The sequence below is a fragment of the Anopheles aquasalis genome, chromosome 2 (assembly GCF_943734665.1).
Source record: "Anopheles aquasalis chromosome 2, idAnoAquaMG_Q_19, whole genome shotgun sequence".
Taxonomy (NCBI): Eukaryota; Metazoa; Arthropoda; class Insecta; order Diptera; family Culicidae; genus Anopheles; species Anopheles aquasalis.
Genome location: NC_064877.1, coordinates 24905643 through 24920000, shown reverse-complemented (window position 1 = coordinate 24920000; position 14358 = coordinate 24905643). Strand labels below are relative to the sequence as shown.

Genomic DNA, 14358 nt, shown 5'->3' with positions numbered 1-14358 from the left:
TCATCAAGATCGAAAGCTATCGCACCGCAATCGGTAACGATGTACCGGATGGTGGTGGTGGTGGTGGCGGTGGTAGCTTGTTAATTCGTGCCACCATCGGACGCCCGGTCGCATCCGAAGATGATCTGATGATGGAAAGTGTCGACCTTAGCACTTCAACCTCAGTAGGCTTCGTCGGGGGAGGAGGTGGTTTGTCTGCCGGTAAATACGAGCGTCTCTTCAAACTGATTAAGCACTTTCTCCGGCGGCACATCTGAACTTTTCGGACACGTTTAGGGACGGGAACGTACGCACAGATTTGAAATATGCTTTGTCGTCGGTCGAGTTAAGAGTGGGCGAGCACCAATGGTACGATCGCGGGACGTTCGTGCCTATTCGGCAGAAAAGGAATCGACTTCGTTCCTTTAACAATGATCTTGCTCTATCTCGAAAAATCACTGACGAATCCTTCAGCAGCGGTGCTCTCCACCGAGCGCCCTGTGTCAGACCCTCTTTCTCCACTTTAAGATATAGCTTATCTTTTGAAAGAGTGTCCGTGAAGGAAGACAGTACAAGGTGACATACAAAGACGCCATTAGGTTTTGGCTAAATAAAGGCAAAACCGTACACCGGCGGCTACACCCAGACACCGGTAACCGGGGGTGACATTTGTAATAAATTATTCGGGCATTGGCGTCGTAATTATGTCTAGGGCAATGAAGTACAAAAAAAAGAAGTAAACCGCTGTATTTGCACTTGATAACACGGCATGTGTATACATTAAAAAAGTATATGTTAGTCTTCCCCTTTAATGAATTATCTCATCATTCAAAGTAGCGATGGAACTGACCACAGATTCACTGCGAAACCATCAATTGGCACATGCCTTGCTGTGCGCTCATCCCCAATCATTTCGCCTAGTATACGACGTATCACTATCAGCAAGAGATTAGCGGAACAAATAAACTAAAACACAAAAACAAGTCGATTAATCGCGATACCGTACAGCGTTACTCTCTAGAACGGCAAGCACGAGACGAGAGGAGGAGGCCAGTAATCGTTTGCGGCCAAACGTGAGCCCGCGATTCAGTCGGTTTATTACGAAGCGTTGAACACAGGAGAGGAAGGATTTCAATGTTTGATGAAATAGCGCCAAAGAGCCGGTACGGTACGAACGAGATGTCGTTGTGAAATAGGGAAATGGAGGGCGACACGTCTGGCGATTATGTTGACGTTTTTTTTTGGTTTTTTTTGTCTGTCTTGATAAGACGAAGGTACCAGACGTTTCGATTGCTGTATGGTAGCTTTTTTATTAAATCTTTTTTACTCTTTAAATGCTGATTACACCGCTTATTGGTGTAGTTGAATTATGAGAGAAGCACGCATTATGCCTGTTTATGTGTGACCTCTTCAAAATGCCATAAAATCATGTAAATGTACCTTGTTGATGCTCATTTTCATGCACAATTATACAGACCAGGACCCGACCATTTCGATAACAATTGTTTCAAAGACTACATTCTGCTTAATACAAACCGATTGCTTACGTTGATAAGATAGATTTTCTTTTATGGGAATGAAATCTTACACAAAGCACCTTACTTTGCCTCGCTTTCACCTTAATGCGTCGCTTTACAGTCCGTCCAATCAGATGTGTTACGGGAAAAGTGACTGCGCAAGCAGATGTTTCATTCTATTTAAGATAGTTTAATTCTTTTGCCTTTTTACTTTTTATAACCGTGTGCCAGAATCGATGATGGGCGCTTCATCCTCGCCGAACGGGTTGGAAACATCTGGAACAACCAGCTCCCTTAGCCAGAACCTGTGGCACGGTTCTATCGAAACCAGCACCGACACGCTAGTCCCGATGGATCAGTATCAACCGCAAGGTGCGACAGATCAGCATAATCACCAATATCATCATCATCGTGCACCGGTAACGAGCCATACACTGAGCGATGTTGCCGATGAGGAGGTGCGCAGTATGCACGAAGGGCGCAACCAATTGGCAAGCCAGCCACCACCAGGGATGGAAGAGAAAGGCGCTAGTATTAGAATAGGGCAGGCCAGCGGCAGCAGCAATCAGCATCATCAGCAGCATGCTGCCAGAACGCCGCTGACCGCGATGAATGGTGGCGAAAGCGTCGACCACCGGCAACCAGCGGTCGTAACTGACGTACCAAAGGACGATGCGTCCGGCGATTACTATACGGCAAAAACTCAGACTGATGATAGCAATGGATGTGATTTTAATAGTGATAGTCAGGATTACGATAGGGTACGTACGCACGCATAATGCTGAATGAATACCGTTCCGGCCTTTTTTTTTTGCCAATATTCATAATCTGCTACTTTTTCCCGTTTTTAGCAATTATCAAATCAATCATCGTCGATGTTTAGCGCTCGTGGCGGCCGTTCGTTCGTCGCTGGGATGCCGGTACCACCGGGCACCGATCAAATCGATCATCCATCGCTCGATCGGCATGTCACAGATGACCGAGGAGGAGGTGGTGGCACTAGTCGAGTGGATGCAACGCTACCTTCCATCGCTGCCCAGCCCAATAGCAATGATAGCTGCAAGACAAAGGCGATCACCAGCACAACACCACCACCCTCCATGTTATCGTCGATGATGATGGCGATGGATGAAAGCATCATCATACAGCCACAGTTCCAGCAGCTGGAAATCAATGGCAATGGTGGTAAGCACCATGGTAGCACTGTGACCACCACACTAGCAGCCGACGGTGGCGGGTACGCTGGCAGTACAGCAGCAACCACAGGATCATTACTTCAACAGCAGCAACAACAACAACAGCTACTGCTACAGCAGAAGGAACGAAGGCGAAGACACTCATCCCACTCGAAAGCAGACCTCATGAGTCCAATCAAACCAACCAATGGAAGGTAAGAATCTAATGGAATGGCCGTCTCAGGTGCTTGCGATTGTCCGCACTGACTATTTCCGCTCTTAGTATATCCCCAAGTGCCACACATTCTCGGTTTTCGACACCGGGCGCCCGGTCACTGCCACTGACACCGCCGAGTGTGCCGTACGCGGCCGACCGGCCCCCGGTCGCTACCTTCTCCTGCCCGGACGGTCTCGCACACGCCCTGTCCGAGCAAAATCTGCGCCTCCAGCAGATAGTCTACGAACATCGGGTATGTGTTTCGTCATTCATTATTCCCCATTTTTAAATTGAATTAAAACTACTCTACTCATTTAATCACCTTTTGGTTGTTTTGCAGCAACGCGAGGAAGCACTACAGCGGGAACTGTACGCGACGCGGCTAGCGCTACTGAAGAAAACCTGCCAGCACTGTTGCAGCAGCGTCCAGCAGCATTACGGCAATGAGGATCCGGTAAGTGTCGCCGAAACGCATAAGCTTTCACTAACTTGCTTCCGTCTGGGAAATGCTTCTGTTTTTTCCCCCCTGTTCCGACATAAGCGTTGCTTAATCGTGGTACAATATGCAGTGCAATCTTTATATGCGCGGTTCGCGATCGACCGTGTCTCCTTTCTCTCGTGTCTCGAACGTCTTTAAGCAAGCACACAAACATGCACGACAGGCGCACATACACGCAAAATCAAACCGGTACAGTTTTATCGCCTTTTTCGCCGAGGACGTTCGTAGTAAACGTTATCTCAGATCCGTCGCTGTACACGTCCTGCTGTGCTACTCTTTTTGATTAGTTGATTTATCTTTATTTTTCCTTTCTTTTTCACACCCTCTTTATTTCTTCTTCTTTTCTTCTTCTTCTCTCTTGGCCTTATGTTTGACCTATTGTTTGTGCTGTTGCCGATTGCTTTTGCGCATAATGAACTCGCACCCCAAAAATGCTCCTTCAAAATCTTGCTCGCTCGCTGGTATAACTCGAATTACCGATGAAACGCCTCTCACCGTTCGCCTCATCACACTTCACCCATCCTTGGGTGATGCCGTCGTGCATCGGTACATTATCCGCGGTGTCCGCGCCACCTCACACTAGATTGTGTTCGGTTGTGATCATGATCAACAATTGTTATCAATACCACCACTACTATAGGTGCCGGTTACCAACCTTTCCATTAGCAGCGTTGCTAGCAGCTTGCTCGCTACTGCTTCCTCCACCATCACCACCACCACCACCACCACTAGTGCTGCTGCGGCGGTGGTGGCCACGATTGTCACGGGTTGTGGTAGCAATAGTAGCGAACCCTACGCTAGCAATACTAGCATCTCCGCTTCCAGGACAATCCACCAATGTTGCCGACGACGCGGCCAGGAGAGCATGGCCCGGCAGAACGATCCGCTACCGTTCTTCATCAGTCAGCTGCTAGCGGTATCACCGATGACCGAAGCACCAAGATCCGCACCGGAAGCAATCGAACCACCGGCAGTAGACAGTGGAGCACCAGCAGCACCATTTTGGACGTCGGCACACTGCCAGCTGATCCTGTTTTCCGAAGATGAGGAAAATTACGGATCACCATCATCATCATCACCACGTGAAGAGGAGAACAAACGACCGACTGTCATCCGAGGGACGGAGGAAGAGGAGAGTCGTTTGCGCGAGGAGTTCCTCAAGCACCATCGGCTGTTTACGCACACGTCACGTGTTTGTCGCACGATACGCCGCTTCCTGGAGCGTACCAAGCACAAGAGGCGCCACTGGACGCCCGCTGGTACGTTAGAGATGGTTGATGATCGCCTGGAGGTGGTGCAGATGCATCACCATCACATCGATAGTGATTACTATGGCGATGATGATAGTGATGATGACAGTAGTGAGGAGCTTGCTATGGAACTGGAAACGGTGCGGGGAAAGGCCAGCAAAGCGAGTGTTCCGTTGCGTTCTCGTCCTCGTCCGCAGGCTCTTCGTTGTGTTGGTGGTGATGGTGGTGGTGATTATGATAATGATGATGCTCTCGAAGAGAATCTGTCCTCGCAACTGGTTAGTGACAAGTGCCGCTTCTTTCTCCTTTTGTTTATTTGGTGTGTCACGTGTGTATGTGTGTCTAGATTATGTGTTTGTGTGCTTCGTTCCGTCCGCCTAAAGTCCACTGTTCACTACTAATTCCGTCATTGTTAGCCTTGTCTTCTGCAACATACTCATCTGGGAATGAACATAAGGAAACAAAAAAACATTGGCTTTTCCGTTTCGTTTGATTGCATGTTGGCGATAGATTTTTTTTTTTTTGATAAATATTGAATAACAGCTTCGTATCAAAAGACGTTATGAGAAAAAGTTACAAAAAAATTGGTCGCAAAAAAAAAGAAAAAAAAAGTCTGCCCCGAGTGAGGATCGAACTCACGACCTTAAGATTATGAGACTTACGCGCTACCGACTGCGCTATCGAGGCTTGCGAGAGGAGGGGATAATAGCGAAACATGTTTTTAGAAGCTTGAACAAGAATGATGCTGGCTTGCTGCGACTGCCATGATGTGAAGCGAGAGAATGAGAACGCCATGGTATGCGCCGCCGTATGTCGATTCATTGCTTTCCACGCTCAACGCCGCTAACAAGAAGGACTTTTCTAACGTGCATACCCGTTCAATTCCCGTAGAGTACTCTCGGTTTTAACATGCTCTTTTTACCCCTTTTCGTTTCCAGATGGTTGACTCCATGAACGAGAACGCCTCGAACTGTTCGTGGGAAGCGGTCGACGATCGGAGTGCCCCATCGTCCGGCGCCAACTCGTCGCAGCAGATGCAGTATAGCAGCAGTGGCGTCGGAACCAGCGCCAGTGTCCTGTGGGTACCGGACCATGCCGTGACGCGGTGCACCTCGTGCCAACTGGAGTTTACCCTGTGCCGCCGGAAGCACCACTGCCGCTCATGTGGACAGATCTTTTGCGCCGAGTGCTCAGAGTATACGGCGCATCTGCCGGACGAGCGGTTCTACCAGCCGGTACGCCTATGTGGTCCTTGCTATCAACGAATATCGACCATCACGATGGCGACGACGTCCAACAGCGTCGGTCCCTCGGTCCAACACCAGTACCCTTCATCCTCTAGTTGTGCTGCTTCCGTGGCCACAACATCATCGATGTCGCTGGCGAACGGCGGTGGTAGCGCTTTTCACTCGCAACGGACACTACTCGCCGGTGGCCACCCGCTACACTCGCTCGGAACGGCGGCGGAATGCAAGCAGCAGGCCGTTAACGGTGGTGCAGCTGGCAGTGAATCCAGCCGGGTTAACGATGTGGCCTGCTGTAAAGCCAACGCAACGGCGACAGCATCAAACTAGGGCATGTACTCTCCAGGAATAAACCGGCGCCCCGGGGTGCGGTGTAGTGTACACGATTGTGATCAACAACGGCGGCAGAGCGGAGATTGCCAAAGTGGGAACGTGAAGTCGTTAATATGTTTATGTTTGCTTTCCCATTTCCGTTTCTTTTTGTTTTATTTTATTGCAAACACTCATTGTAAGGGGGTGGAAAGGGAGGGAAAAGGGTGTGCGTGAATTCTGCACACGCATCCATCCACTGCATCATCACCGCACCATCTCATCGTTCCATACACTTTCTACTTCACATTCATCGTAATTTATATCCCGTTTTTTTTACCGAGTTGTTTGTTCAACTTTGTTATTTCTTTTACTCTTATTATTATTGTAACAATGATTATTATACTTTTTTTTACACAACGGCCTACGACGGCCAGAAGACAGTCACCGACAACTCTCCCAAAAGCAGCGCTTGCTACGTCTTGCTAGGGACTATCGTTTTCCTCGGTTTTATACGTTCGGTGTGAAAGCACACATATAGCAGAGCACCTAGGCCTACTAGGCTAGGCTACGGGAGGGGGATGGTAGTATACCTTACGTGTACCATTGCGTGTGTGTCTGTTGTGTGTGTATGTGTGTGTGTTTGCAGCGTTGTAGCATAAATAGAATAACACCTACACCGCGATACCTTGACAAAAACCTACCTACACTCTACCCACTATATCATCATGCATCCATCACTGAGACTCTCTGGGGATTCGGTTTACACGATTGACGTGCGCGCTATTAGCCTAGCAGAAGCCTACTAGGGTTACCTACTACTTCGGCCACTCACTCGCTTCGTTTAGGACGCGTTGGCGACCGATGCCGCTGCATCAAAGAATGCGCTGAAGACTGCCTTGTATGGCGTCGCCTAGCGTCGCCTTGGGTACCTTGAGATGGTCGCATACTAACGGAGACGACGGAGAATGAGTCCCAAAGTAAGCCACCGGTTTAATTGCGATGGACATGAAGTGACCCCGGTGTGTGTTCGTAGGTGGCCTAGGTTTAGGCGCTCGCGTTTAGTTAGCCTTCTTCTTGCCCTTATTGTAGGGGCTACCTAGTTTTCCTATGACCGCCACACGACACTAGAGACCCCTTTTACGGTGACACAGCGTGTTAAATGTGGGGAACTTTGCAGGAACACACTTCCACAGCGAAATGTTAAAACACCAGCGAAACGAAAAGCGAACGAACACCGGGGCGTGGCCAGGGGCGCCACCTCACTAGGATACCGTAATAGAAAGCAATGCATAAAATAGAGAGAAAACATCTATAAAAATATACAAATATATATATACATAAAAATATATATATATATACTAATCAACATAGCTAACGAAAGCAAGCAGAAGCAAGCAGCGAACAGGCAGAATGGGTATAATATTGTAGCAAAAGAAAGCAGCAGTAAGCAGAACAAAAACGATTATGAATAAAAGAGGAAGAAAAACACTACATCTGTTCCCCTGGCGCGCTCTTCTCTGGTACAACGCGAAAAGGCCATGGCGTGGAGCGGATGCTGGGGCTCCATGCCACACTATCAACACCACATCATCATGAAGGCGAACCCAGGTAGCATCCGATTTTAGCAGCATGCCTCTTGTTTTCAAACATTAACTCCCATTCCTACAACTACTTCGTGTGGGGCGGGTTCAACAGTTGCGGGGTACCTTTGACTAATGCATAATGTGTTACACCATACCTTATAGGCTTCTACCAATTATAGGGCTCAGGAATGAGAGTCGGATTGTATGCAGATAGATACCAGCCGGTGGTAATAAAATTTGAATCGCGCGAAACGCGGCGATACGCCCCATACGCGCCTGATAGTGTGTAATAGAGTTGTACGGCAAATGATAAAATACAGACAACAACACAACGGCACCAGCACGTGTAACGTGAGGTGAATCATTTATTGGCGAAAGGATTCCATTTTAACATGTAAGTAAGTAGTAAATTGGTAAGTAGTTCGTGGTTTCGAATGAATGGAGTTTTAAAAATGTCCGAAAGATTGTTGATGGATTACTGAGGGATTACTATATACTGCAAATAATGTGCATTACGTTTTAACTTATTAGCACCGATCTAAGAATCAAAATGTCCATGTGCTCGATAACCTTGATCACAGGAGGCTTGCAGCAGCCTACAGATGCACTAAAAAGCTTAGTCTATTGATCCTAAAATAAAGAAATAAATCATTTAAAATGCAAAGATTACGAACCCCAGTCTGCTCGTAGTAACCAACGCACGTTACCAGTTTAGTGACCTATCCCTTGAATGTCAAAATTTGATATGACTACGAAAAACAGATCTACTATTTCTCCTGGTCTTTGAAAGACACCCCGCACCGGGAGTATTTGTTTTTGTCAAGCGAACCGGAGCGGTGTCGGATCCAGCGGAAGAGATAGAGAGAGAGAGCGAGTGCGGCGCAGCGGTGGCCCCGGGTGCACCTGTGGCCGAGTACGTGACTGTATTTGCTTTCGGTTTCCTGGTCCTCATTCTTTGCGCTTCCTCATCGTTTCCAAAGCCTGCTTTGTCTTATCTCTTGCCACTCCGTTGACAGCTTGATTACCGCCGTGCGGTCCATCACATCGCAGCGCGCCCGACGACGACCACCGGGAAGGAACCACCAAACGCGCACCACCTTATCACCCCGAATCGGTCCGAATTGCGTGGTAGTCGGTAGTCGCCTTTCTAAACTGTCGCTGCGTCGAACGAACGAACAAGTGATGGCTTCGAGTTTCGAGGGAAAGTACAACTTTGCGATCGATCGTGGTGGTACTTTTACGGATGTGCTGTGCATCACACCGGATCGTAGTGTGCGAACGCTGAAGCTGCTGTCGGTCGATCCGGCCAACTATGCGGACGCACCGACCGAGGGCATTCGGCGGGTGCTGCAACAGGAAACGGGCGGCCGAGCGCTCACACCGGACGGTCTCATCAACACGGAGCTGATCGGATGGGTGCGCATGGGCACCACTGTGGCCACCAATGCGCTGCTCGAGCGTGCCGGTGATCCGGTGGCCCTGGTCGTTAACAAAGGCTTCCGGGATTTGCTGCAGATCGGTAATCAGGCACGGCCAAACATTTTCGCCCTGGTAAGCGACACGAATCTGGTGGAAACGCTGTTTTCATGAACTTATTCGATTCCGTTTCCTTTCACTTCCACTGCCGCGTACACAGAACATCGAGAAACCAACGAACCTGTACCGGGAGGTGGTCGAGATAGGGGCACGGATTGTACCGGCCCAGCAGGGCGTATGTCAGCTGAGTGATACCGATGGTTGGCGGAAGTTGGGTGGTGCATCCGATTCCATCTACCTCGAGATGGTGCCACTGGATGAAGCGGAGGTACGGAGCGCTCTCGGTGCAATCCGTGAGTCTAGCATCCAGTCGCTGGCCGTAGCACTGGCCCACAGTTACGCCTGCCCGGAGCATGAGCTGCGTGTCGGTGAGATCGCTCGGGAGCTCGGTTTCGCGTACGTCACGCTATCGCATCAGGCGATGCCCATGTGCCGTCTAGTAGCCCGTGGTTTCACGGCATGCGCCGAAGCCTACTTAACGCCACACGTCGAGCGGTATTTGGATGGATTTCGGGCAGGGTTTCGCGATGAGTTGCGTGGTGCCGAGGTCCTGTTCATGCAGAGTGATGGTGGCCTAACGCGGATGGAGCATTTCCGTGGTGCCAGGGCTATTCTCAGTGGACCGGCTGGGGGTGTTGTCGGATACGCCGTGACCGGTGTTCGCGATGCCGATGGGAGTGAGCTGATTGGGTTCGATATGGGTGGCACCTCGACCGATGTGTCCCGGTTCGCGGGAACGTACGAACACGTGATCGAGAGTACGACGGCCGGTGTAACGATCCAGGCACCACAGCTCGACATCAACACCGTGGCGGCCGGTGGTGGTTCGCGACTGTTCTTCCGTTCCGGTCTGTTTGTCGTTGGACCCGAGTCGGCCGGTGCCCATCCAGGGCCGACGTGCTACCGGAAGGGTGGCCCACTGACGGTGACCGATGCCAATCTCATTCTCGGACGGCTACTCCCAGAGTACTTTCCGGCCATTTTCGGACCAGCGGAGAATGAACCACTGGACTATGAGGCCACACGGGCTGCCTTCGAGGTGCTACGGGCCGAGATCAACGAACATTTGCGATCGTCTTCGGGCAGCAGCAAGGGAACGGCCGTCGAAACGCTGTCCCTCGAAGAGGTAGCGATGGGGTTCGTGCGCGTCGCAAATGAAGCCATGTGTCGACCGATCCGTGCACTGACGCAAGCCCGTGGTTACGACACTTCGCGACACGTACTGGCCTGCTTCGGTGGTGCCGGTGGACAGCATGCGTGTAGCATCGCCCGGCAACTCGGTATGCGGCGCGTCGTCATCCACAAGTATGCCGGTATACTGTCCGCGTACGGGATGGCACTGGCCGATGTGGTGCATGAAGCACAGGAACCGTGTGGACTGGAGCTGTGTCCGGACAATCGAGCGGCGCTCAAGGAGCGCCTCACCGCACTTTCGGCACGCTGTGTGGAGCAACTGGAACGGCAGGGCTTCCGGCTCGACACCAATTCGATCGTCCTCGAACCCTATCTGCATCTTCGATACGAGGGCACGGACTGTGCGCTGATGTGTTCACCGGATCGTGTCGTCGAAACACCGGATCACACGGTGTACGGTTTCGGGGACTTTGGGCGCACGTTCCGGGAGCGGTACCGAAGTGAGTTCGGATTCGTGCTCGAAGGACGCCGCATTCTGGTGGACGATGTAAGGGTACGGGGATGCGGCCGAGCGACGCTCTTCGATGAGCCTGAGGTTGACGAGACGACGACAGGCGGTGCTGGTGGTGGACTGCCACTGTACGCGGAGAAAACAACCATTGCCTACTTCGAGGGTGTCGGTCGCCAGGTAACGCCGGTGTACGATTGCAGTAAGCTGCGCTACGGGACCACACTCGCTGGACCCGCCATCTTGATCGACAAACTGTCAACGATTGTGATCGAACCGGGTGCCCGGGCTTCCGTGACGCGGCGCGGTGATCTGACGATCGAAATCGATGCTGCGTGTACGAGTGTTGCCGTTGATGAGCGGCTCGATGCTGTGCAGCTGAGTATCTTCAATCATCGCTTCATGAGTATTGCGGAGCAGATGGGACGGGTGCTGCAGCGGACCGCCATCTCGACCAACATCAAGGAGCGGCTCGATTTCTCCTGTGCCCTGTTCGGACCGGACGGGGGACTGGTGAGCAATGCACCGCACATTCCGGTGCATCTCGGTGCGATGCAGGAAACGGTCCAGTATCAGCTGCGTGTCCGTGGTGACACACTGAAGCCGGGTGATGTACTCCTCTCGAACCATCCGCAGGCCGGTGGTTCCCATCTGCCAGATTTGACCGTCATCACACCGGTCTTTGCACCAGCAGAGGAGCAGGAGGAGGACGGAGCCGGGGGACACCCGGTGGCCAGAAAGCCCGTCTTTTTCGTCGCTTCCCGTGGTCATCATGCGGACATTGGGGGCATTACGCCCGGTTCGATGCCACCCCATTCGACCTCACTCGCCCAGGAAGGGGCCGCCTTCCGATCGTTCCTACTGGTCGATGGTGGCGTGTTCCAGGAGTCGGCCATCATCGAGCGCCTGACGCGCCCCGCACCGGATGCGATCGGTGCACCCGGAACGCGCAATTTGTCGGACAATTTGTCCGATCTGCGAGCCCAAATCGCGGCCAACCAGAAGGGGATCGCACTCGTGACGGAACTGATCGGTGCGTACGGATTGCGGGTCGTGCAGGCGTACATGGGTCACATGCAGGCGAATGCTGAGCTGGCCGTGCGCGAGATGCTCCGCCAGGTGGCAACGGAAGCACGGCTCCGGACGGGCACCTGTGTGCTGGCGGCCGAGCAGCTGATGGACGACGGTACCCCGATCCGGTTGACGGTACAGATCGACGAGGATGCCGGTTCGGCCGTTTGTGATTTTACCGGGACAGGAGTGGAGGTTAGCGGTAACTGTAACGCACCGAGGGCCATCACACTGTCCGCCCTGATCTACTGTTTGCGATGCCTGGTCGGATACGATATACCGTTGAACCAGGGTTGTCTGACACCGATACGGGTCATTGTGCCGCCTGGTTCGATCCTCGATCCATCCGAAGGTGCAGCCGTGGTCGGTGGTAACGTGCTGACGTCGCAGCGTGTCGTCGATACGGTGCTGGCCGCTTTCCGTGCCTGTGCCGCTTCGCAGGGCTGCATGAACAATGTGACGATCGGTGAGGAAGGCTGGGGTTACTACGAAACGGTGGCCGGTGGCAGTGGTGCCGGTCCGGGGTGGCACGGTGTGGGCGGTGTCCACACGCACATGACCAACACGCGCATCACCGATCCGGAGATACTGGAGCTGCGCTATCCGATCATCTTGAAGCGGTTCACCTTGCGGGATGATGCGAGCGGTGGTGCCGGTCAGTACCGTGGTGGTGAAGGTGTCCACCGGGAGCTGCTGTTCCGCCGTCCGATGACCCTGTCGGTGTTGACGGAGCGACGCACACTGCGCCCGTACGGTATGGCTGGTGGGGAACCGGGCAAACCCGGTCTCAACTTGCTGGTGAAGCACGGTGGCCGTACGGTGAATATCGGTGCCAAGACGGCCATCGCTGTCGGTCCGGGTGATCTGTTCTCGATGAAAACGCCCGGTGGTGGTGGCTACGGACCGGCATCGGAGGCGACCGATGAGACAACGACGTGCCTCGACGGTGGAGCGGCCATCAAGGCCATGAAGGCGTTCACCGAGCGCGGTAGCGTTTACGAGTACCGGATGGCCCAGGAGTCCGTCTGATGGTACGACATTGGCTTCAACTTTAACTTCTATCTCGTCCTCATCGTCATCCTGCTGATCATCGTGATCGTCATGTTCAAGTAGACCACAACACCGCGCACTGGTACTAGAGACAACACTCCCCCGTTCCTGTTCGTCACACTCATGTACTGTTGATGTTCTGCGTTCAAATCACGTTTGTTCTTCCAAGTTCCTCTTCCAAGGCGTGTCCACTGTGCGTTCGCGGGCGGCTTTCGTTTGATCCAATTCTAAAACTCCGTTCGTTCACCGCGTTTGTAGCTCCGCGGATTCGGCTGGACGGTTCTAGTGCCAAAAATATTTAAAAAAAAAACGAAAAAAAGGATAAATAACAAAAAAACGGTAGCTTTAGACTGGGGTTCAGTCAACTTTTTGATAGAATAGGGTAGGATAGGGTTTTTGATCGTAAACGGGTTTTTTACATCGCTTAGAAGGAGGAGGTGCAGGGATCCATATTGATCAGTTTTAGGAGAGCAAAAAACAAAAAAAGCGTCGCTCGCGCAACCGTGTAGCCAGCAGATTGGGACCAAGATGAATGAATCAGCTGTACCCCCAAACTGTGTTGATTAGTCTTCTAGCAATCGTTACCCTCCTCGAAAGGATGGTTCTTATCTACAGTATTCTTATAGAACACGAGCAAATAAAACCTTTCTTGCCTTACGCGCACACAACAGCACATACCAATCGGGGTGACGATTCTTTCGGATGTGGGTCAGAAGAAGAGTTCTTTTTCGAAGGGTTGATGTATGATAATGTTCGGATCAGTGATGGCACTCGTCCCTATTATGGAGGACAAGTTAAATTATTTTGTAAGCAATTTATCGCCGCTTTTTGCATACTTACGCCGGTTCTTCTACTTCACTTGAACGATCTTTCGAATGGATTCAAACTCTTCTCTCCTTGCAACATGTTCAACGAGAAATGTCCGCCATAAGGATGATTTTCTTGAGTGCGTTTATTCCATTTAGCATCCTGGTTTGCTTCGTTCACTCACCCGCTTTATTGCCAAACAGCGTGTTCCTGCCTCTGCCTGCTTGGATCGATGCTGCCTTATGCACAGTGTGCCATTGTGCACTTTTGGCTGTTGATTTTCTTCCAATGTCCTCTCGGATGCTACGACATTCCTGCGGAACGTTTCCGGTTCTCTCTCTCTCTCTCTTCTTATCGCTCTGTTCTGCGCTATCTTCGTTACAAACATCCTTCATTTGTTAGCCCTGCTCGAACGATTCGCGCGGCGTTTATATTGCTCCCTTAAAACGGAGTACAAATCGTGCCCTTGATCGCAG

General features: G+C 51.5%; 2 protein-coding genes and 1 non-coding gene across 13 annotated transcripts in view; 2 read left to right on the top strand and 1 right to left on the bottom strand.

Annotated features, from left to right (window-relative positions):
* The window catches only part of LOC126572416 (myotubularin-related protein 4), a 31780-nt gene extending 24098 nt beyond the window's left edge, over positions 1-7682 (top strand). For 7 of the 10 annotated variants that reach the window (XM_050231716.1, XM_050231713.1, XM_050231715.1 and 4 more), the window contains 7 exons: positions 1-201; positions 1728-2257; positions 2348-2886; positions 2955-3141; positions 3229-3342; positions 4028-4915; positions 5576-7682. The exon at positions 1-201 is cut by the window's left edge and continues 668 nt beyond it. In XM_050231716.1, coding sequence (XP_050087673.1) covers positions 1-201; positions 1728-2257; positions 2348-2886; positions 2955-3141; positions 3229-3342; positions 4028-4915; positions 5576-6211 — 3095 coding nt within the window. In that variant the 3' untranslated portion in view covers positions 6212-7682. Of the gene's footprint in view, positions 202-1727; positions 2258-2347; positions 2887-2954; positions 3142-3228; positions 3343-3970; positions 4916-5575 lie in introns of those variants that run through there. The other 3 variants (XM_050231721.1, XM_050231719.1, XM_050231722.1) reach the window with 3 other exon arrangements.
* Positions 5252-5324, bottom strand: Trnam-cau (transfer RNA methionine (anticodon CAU)). Its single transcript has one exon. It is a non-coding gene; the product is annotated as a tRNA-Met (tRNA).
* An 898-nt stretch (positions 7683-8580) lies between the features above and the next one.
* Positions 8581-13745, top strand: LOC126581687 (5-oxoprolinase). 2 transcript variants are annotated; one of them, XM_050245511.1, is made up of 3 exons: positions 8581-8689; positions 8793-9327; positions 9413-13745. In XM_050245511.1, the coding sequence occupies exons 2-3, from the start codon at positions 8959-8961 to the stop codon at positions 13052-13054; spliced, it is 4011 nt and encodes a 1336-aa protein (XP_050101468.1). In that variant the 5' UTR covers positions 8581-8689; positions 8793-8958; the 3' UTR covers positions 13055-13745. The 2 variants fall into 2 exon arrangements, with proteins under 2 accessions (XP_050101468.1, XP_050101467.1); XM_050245510.1 differs by having other exon boundaries at positions 8597-9327.
* The last annotated feature ends 613 nt before the right edge of the window (positions 13746-14358 follow it).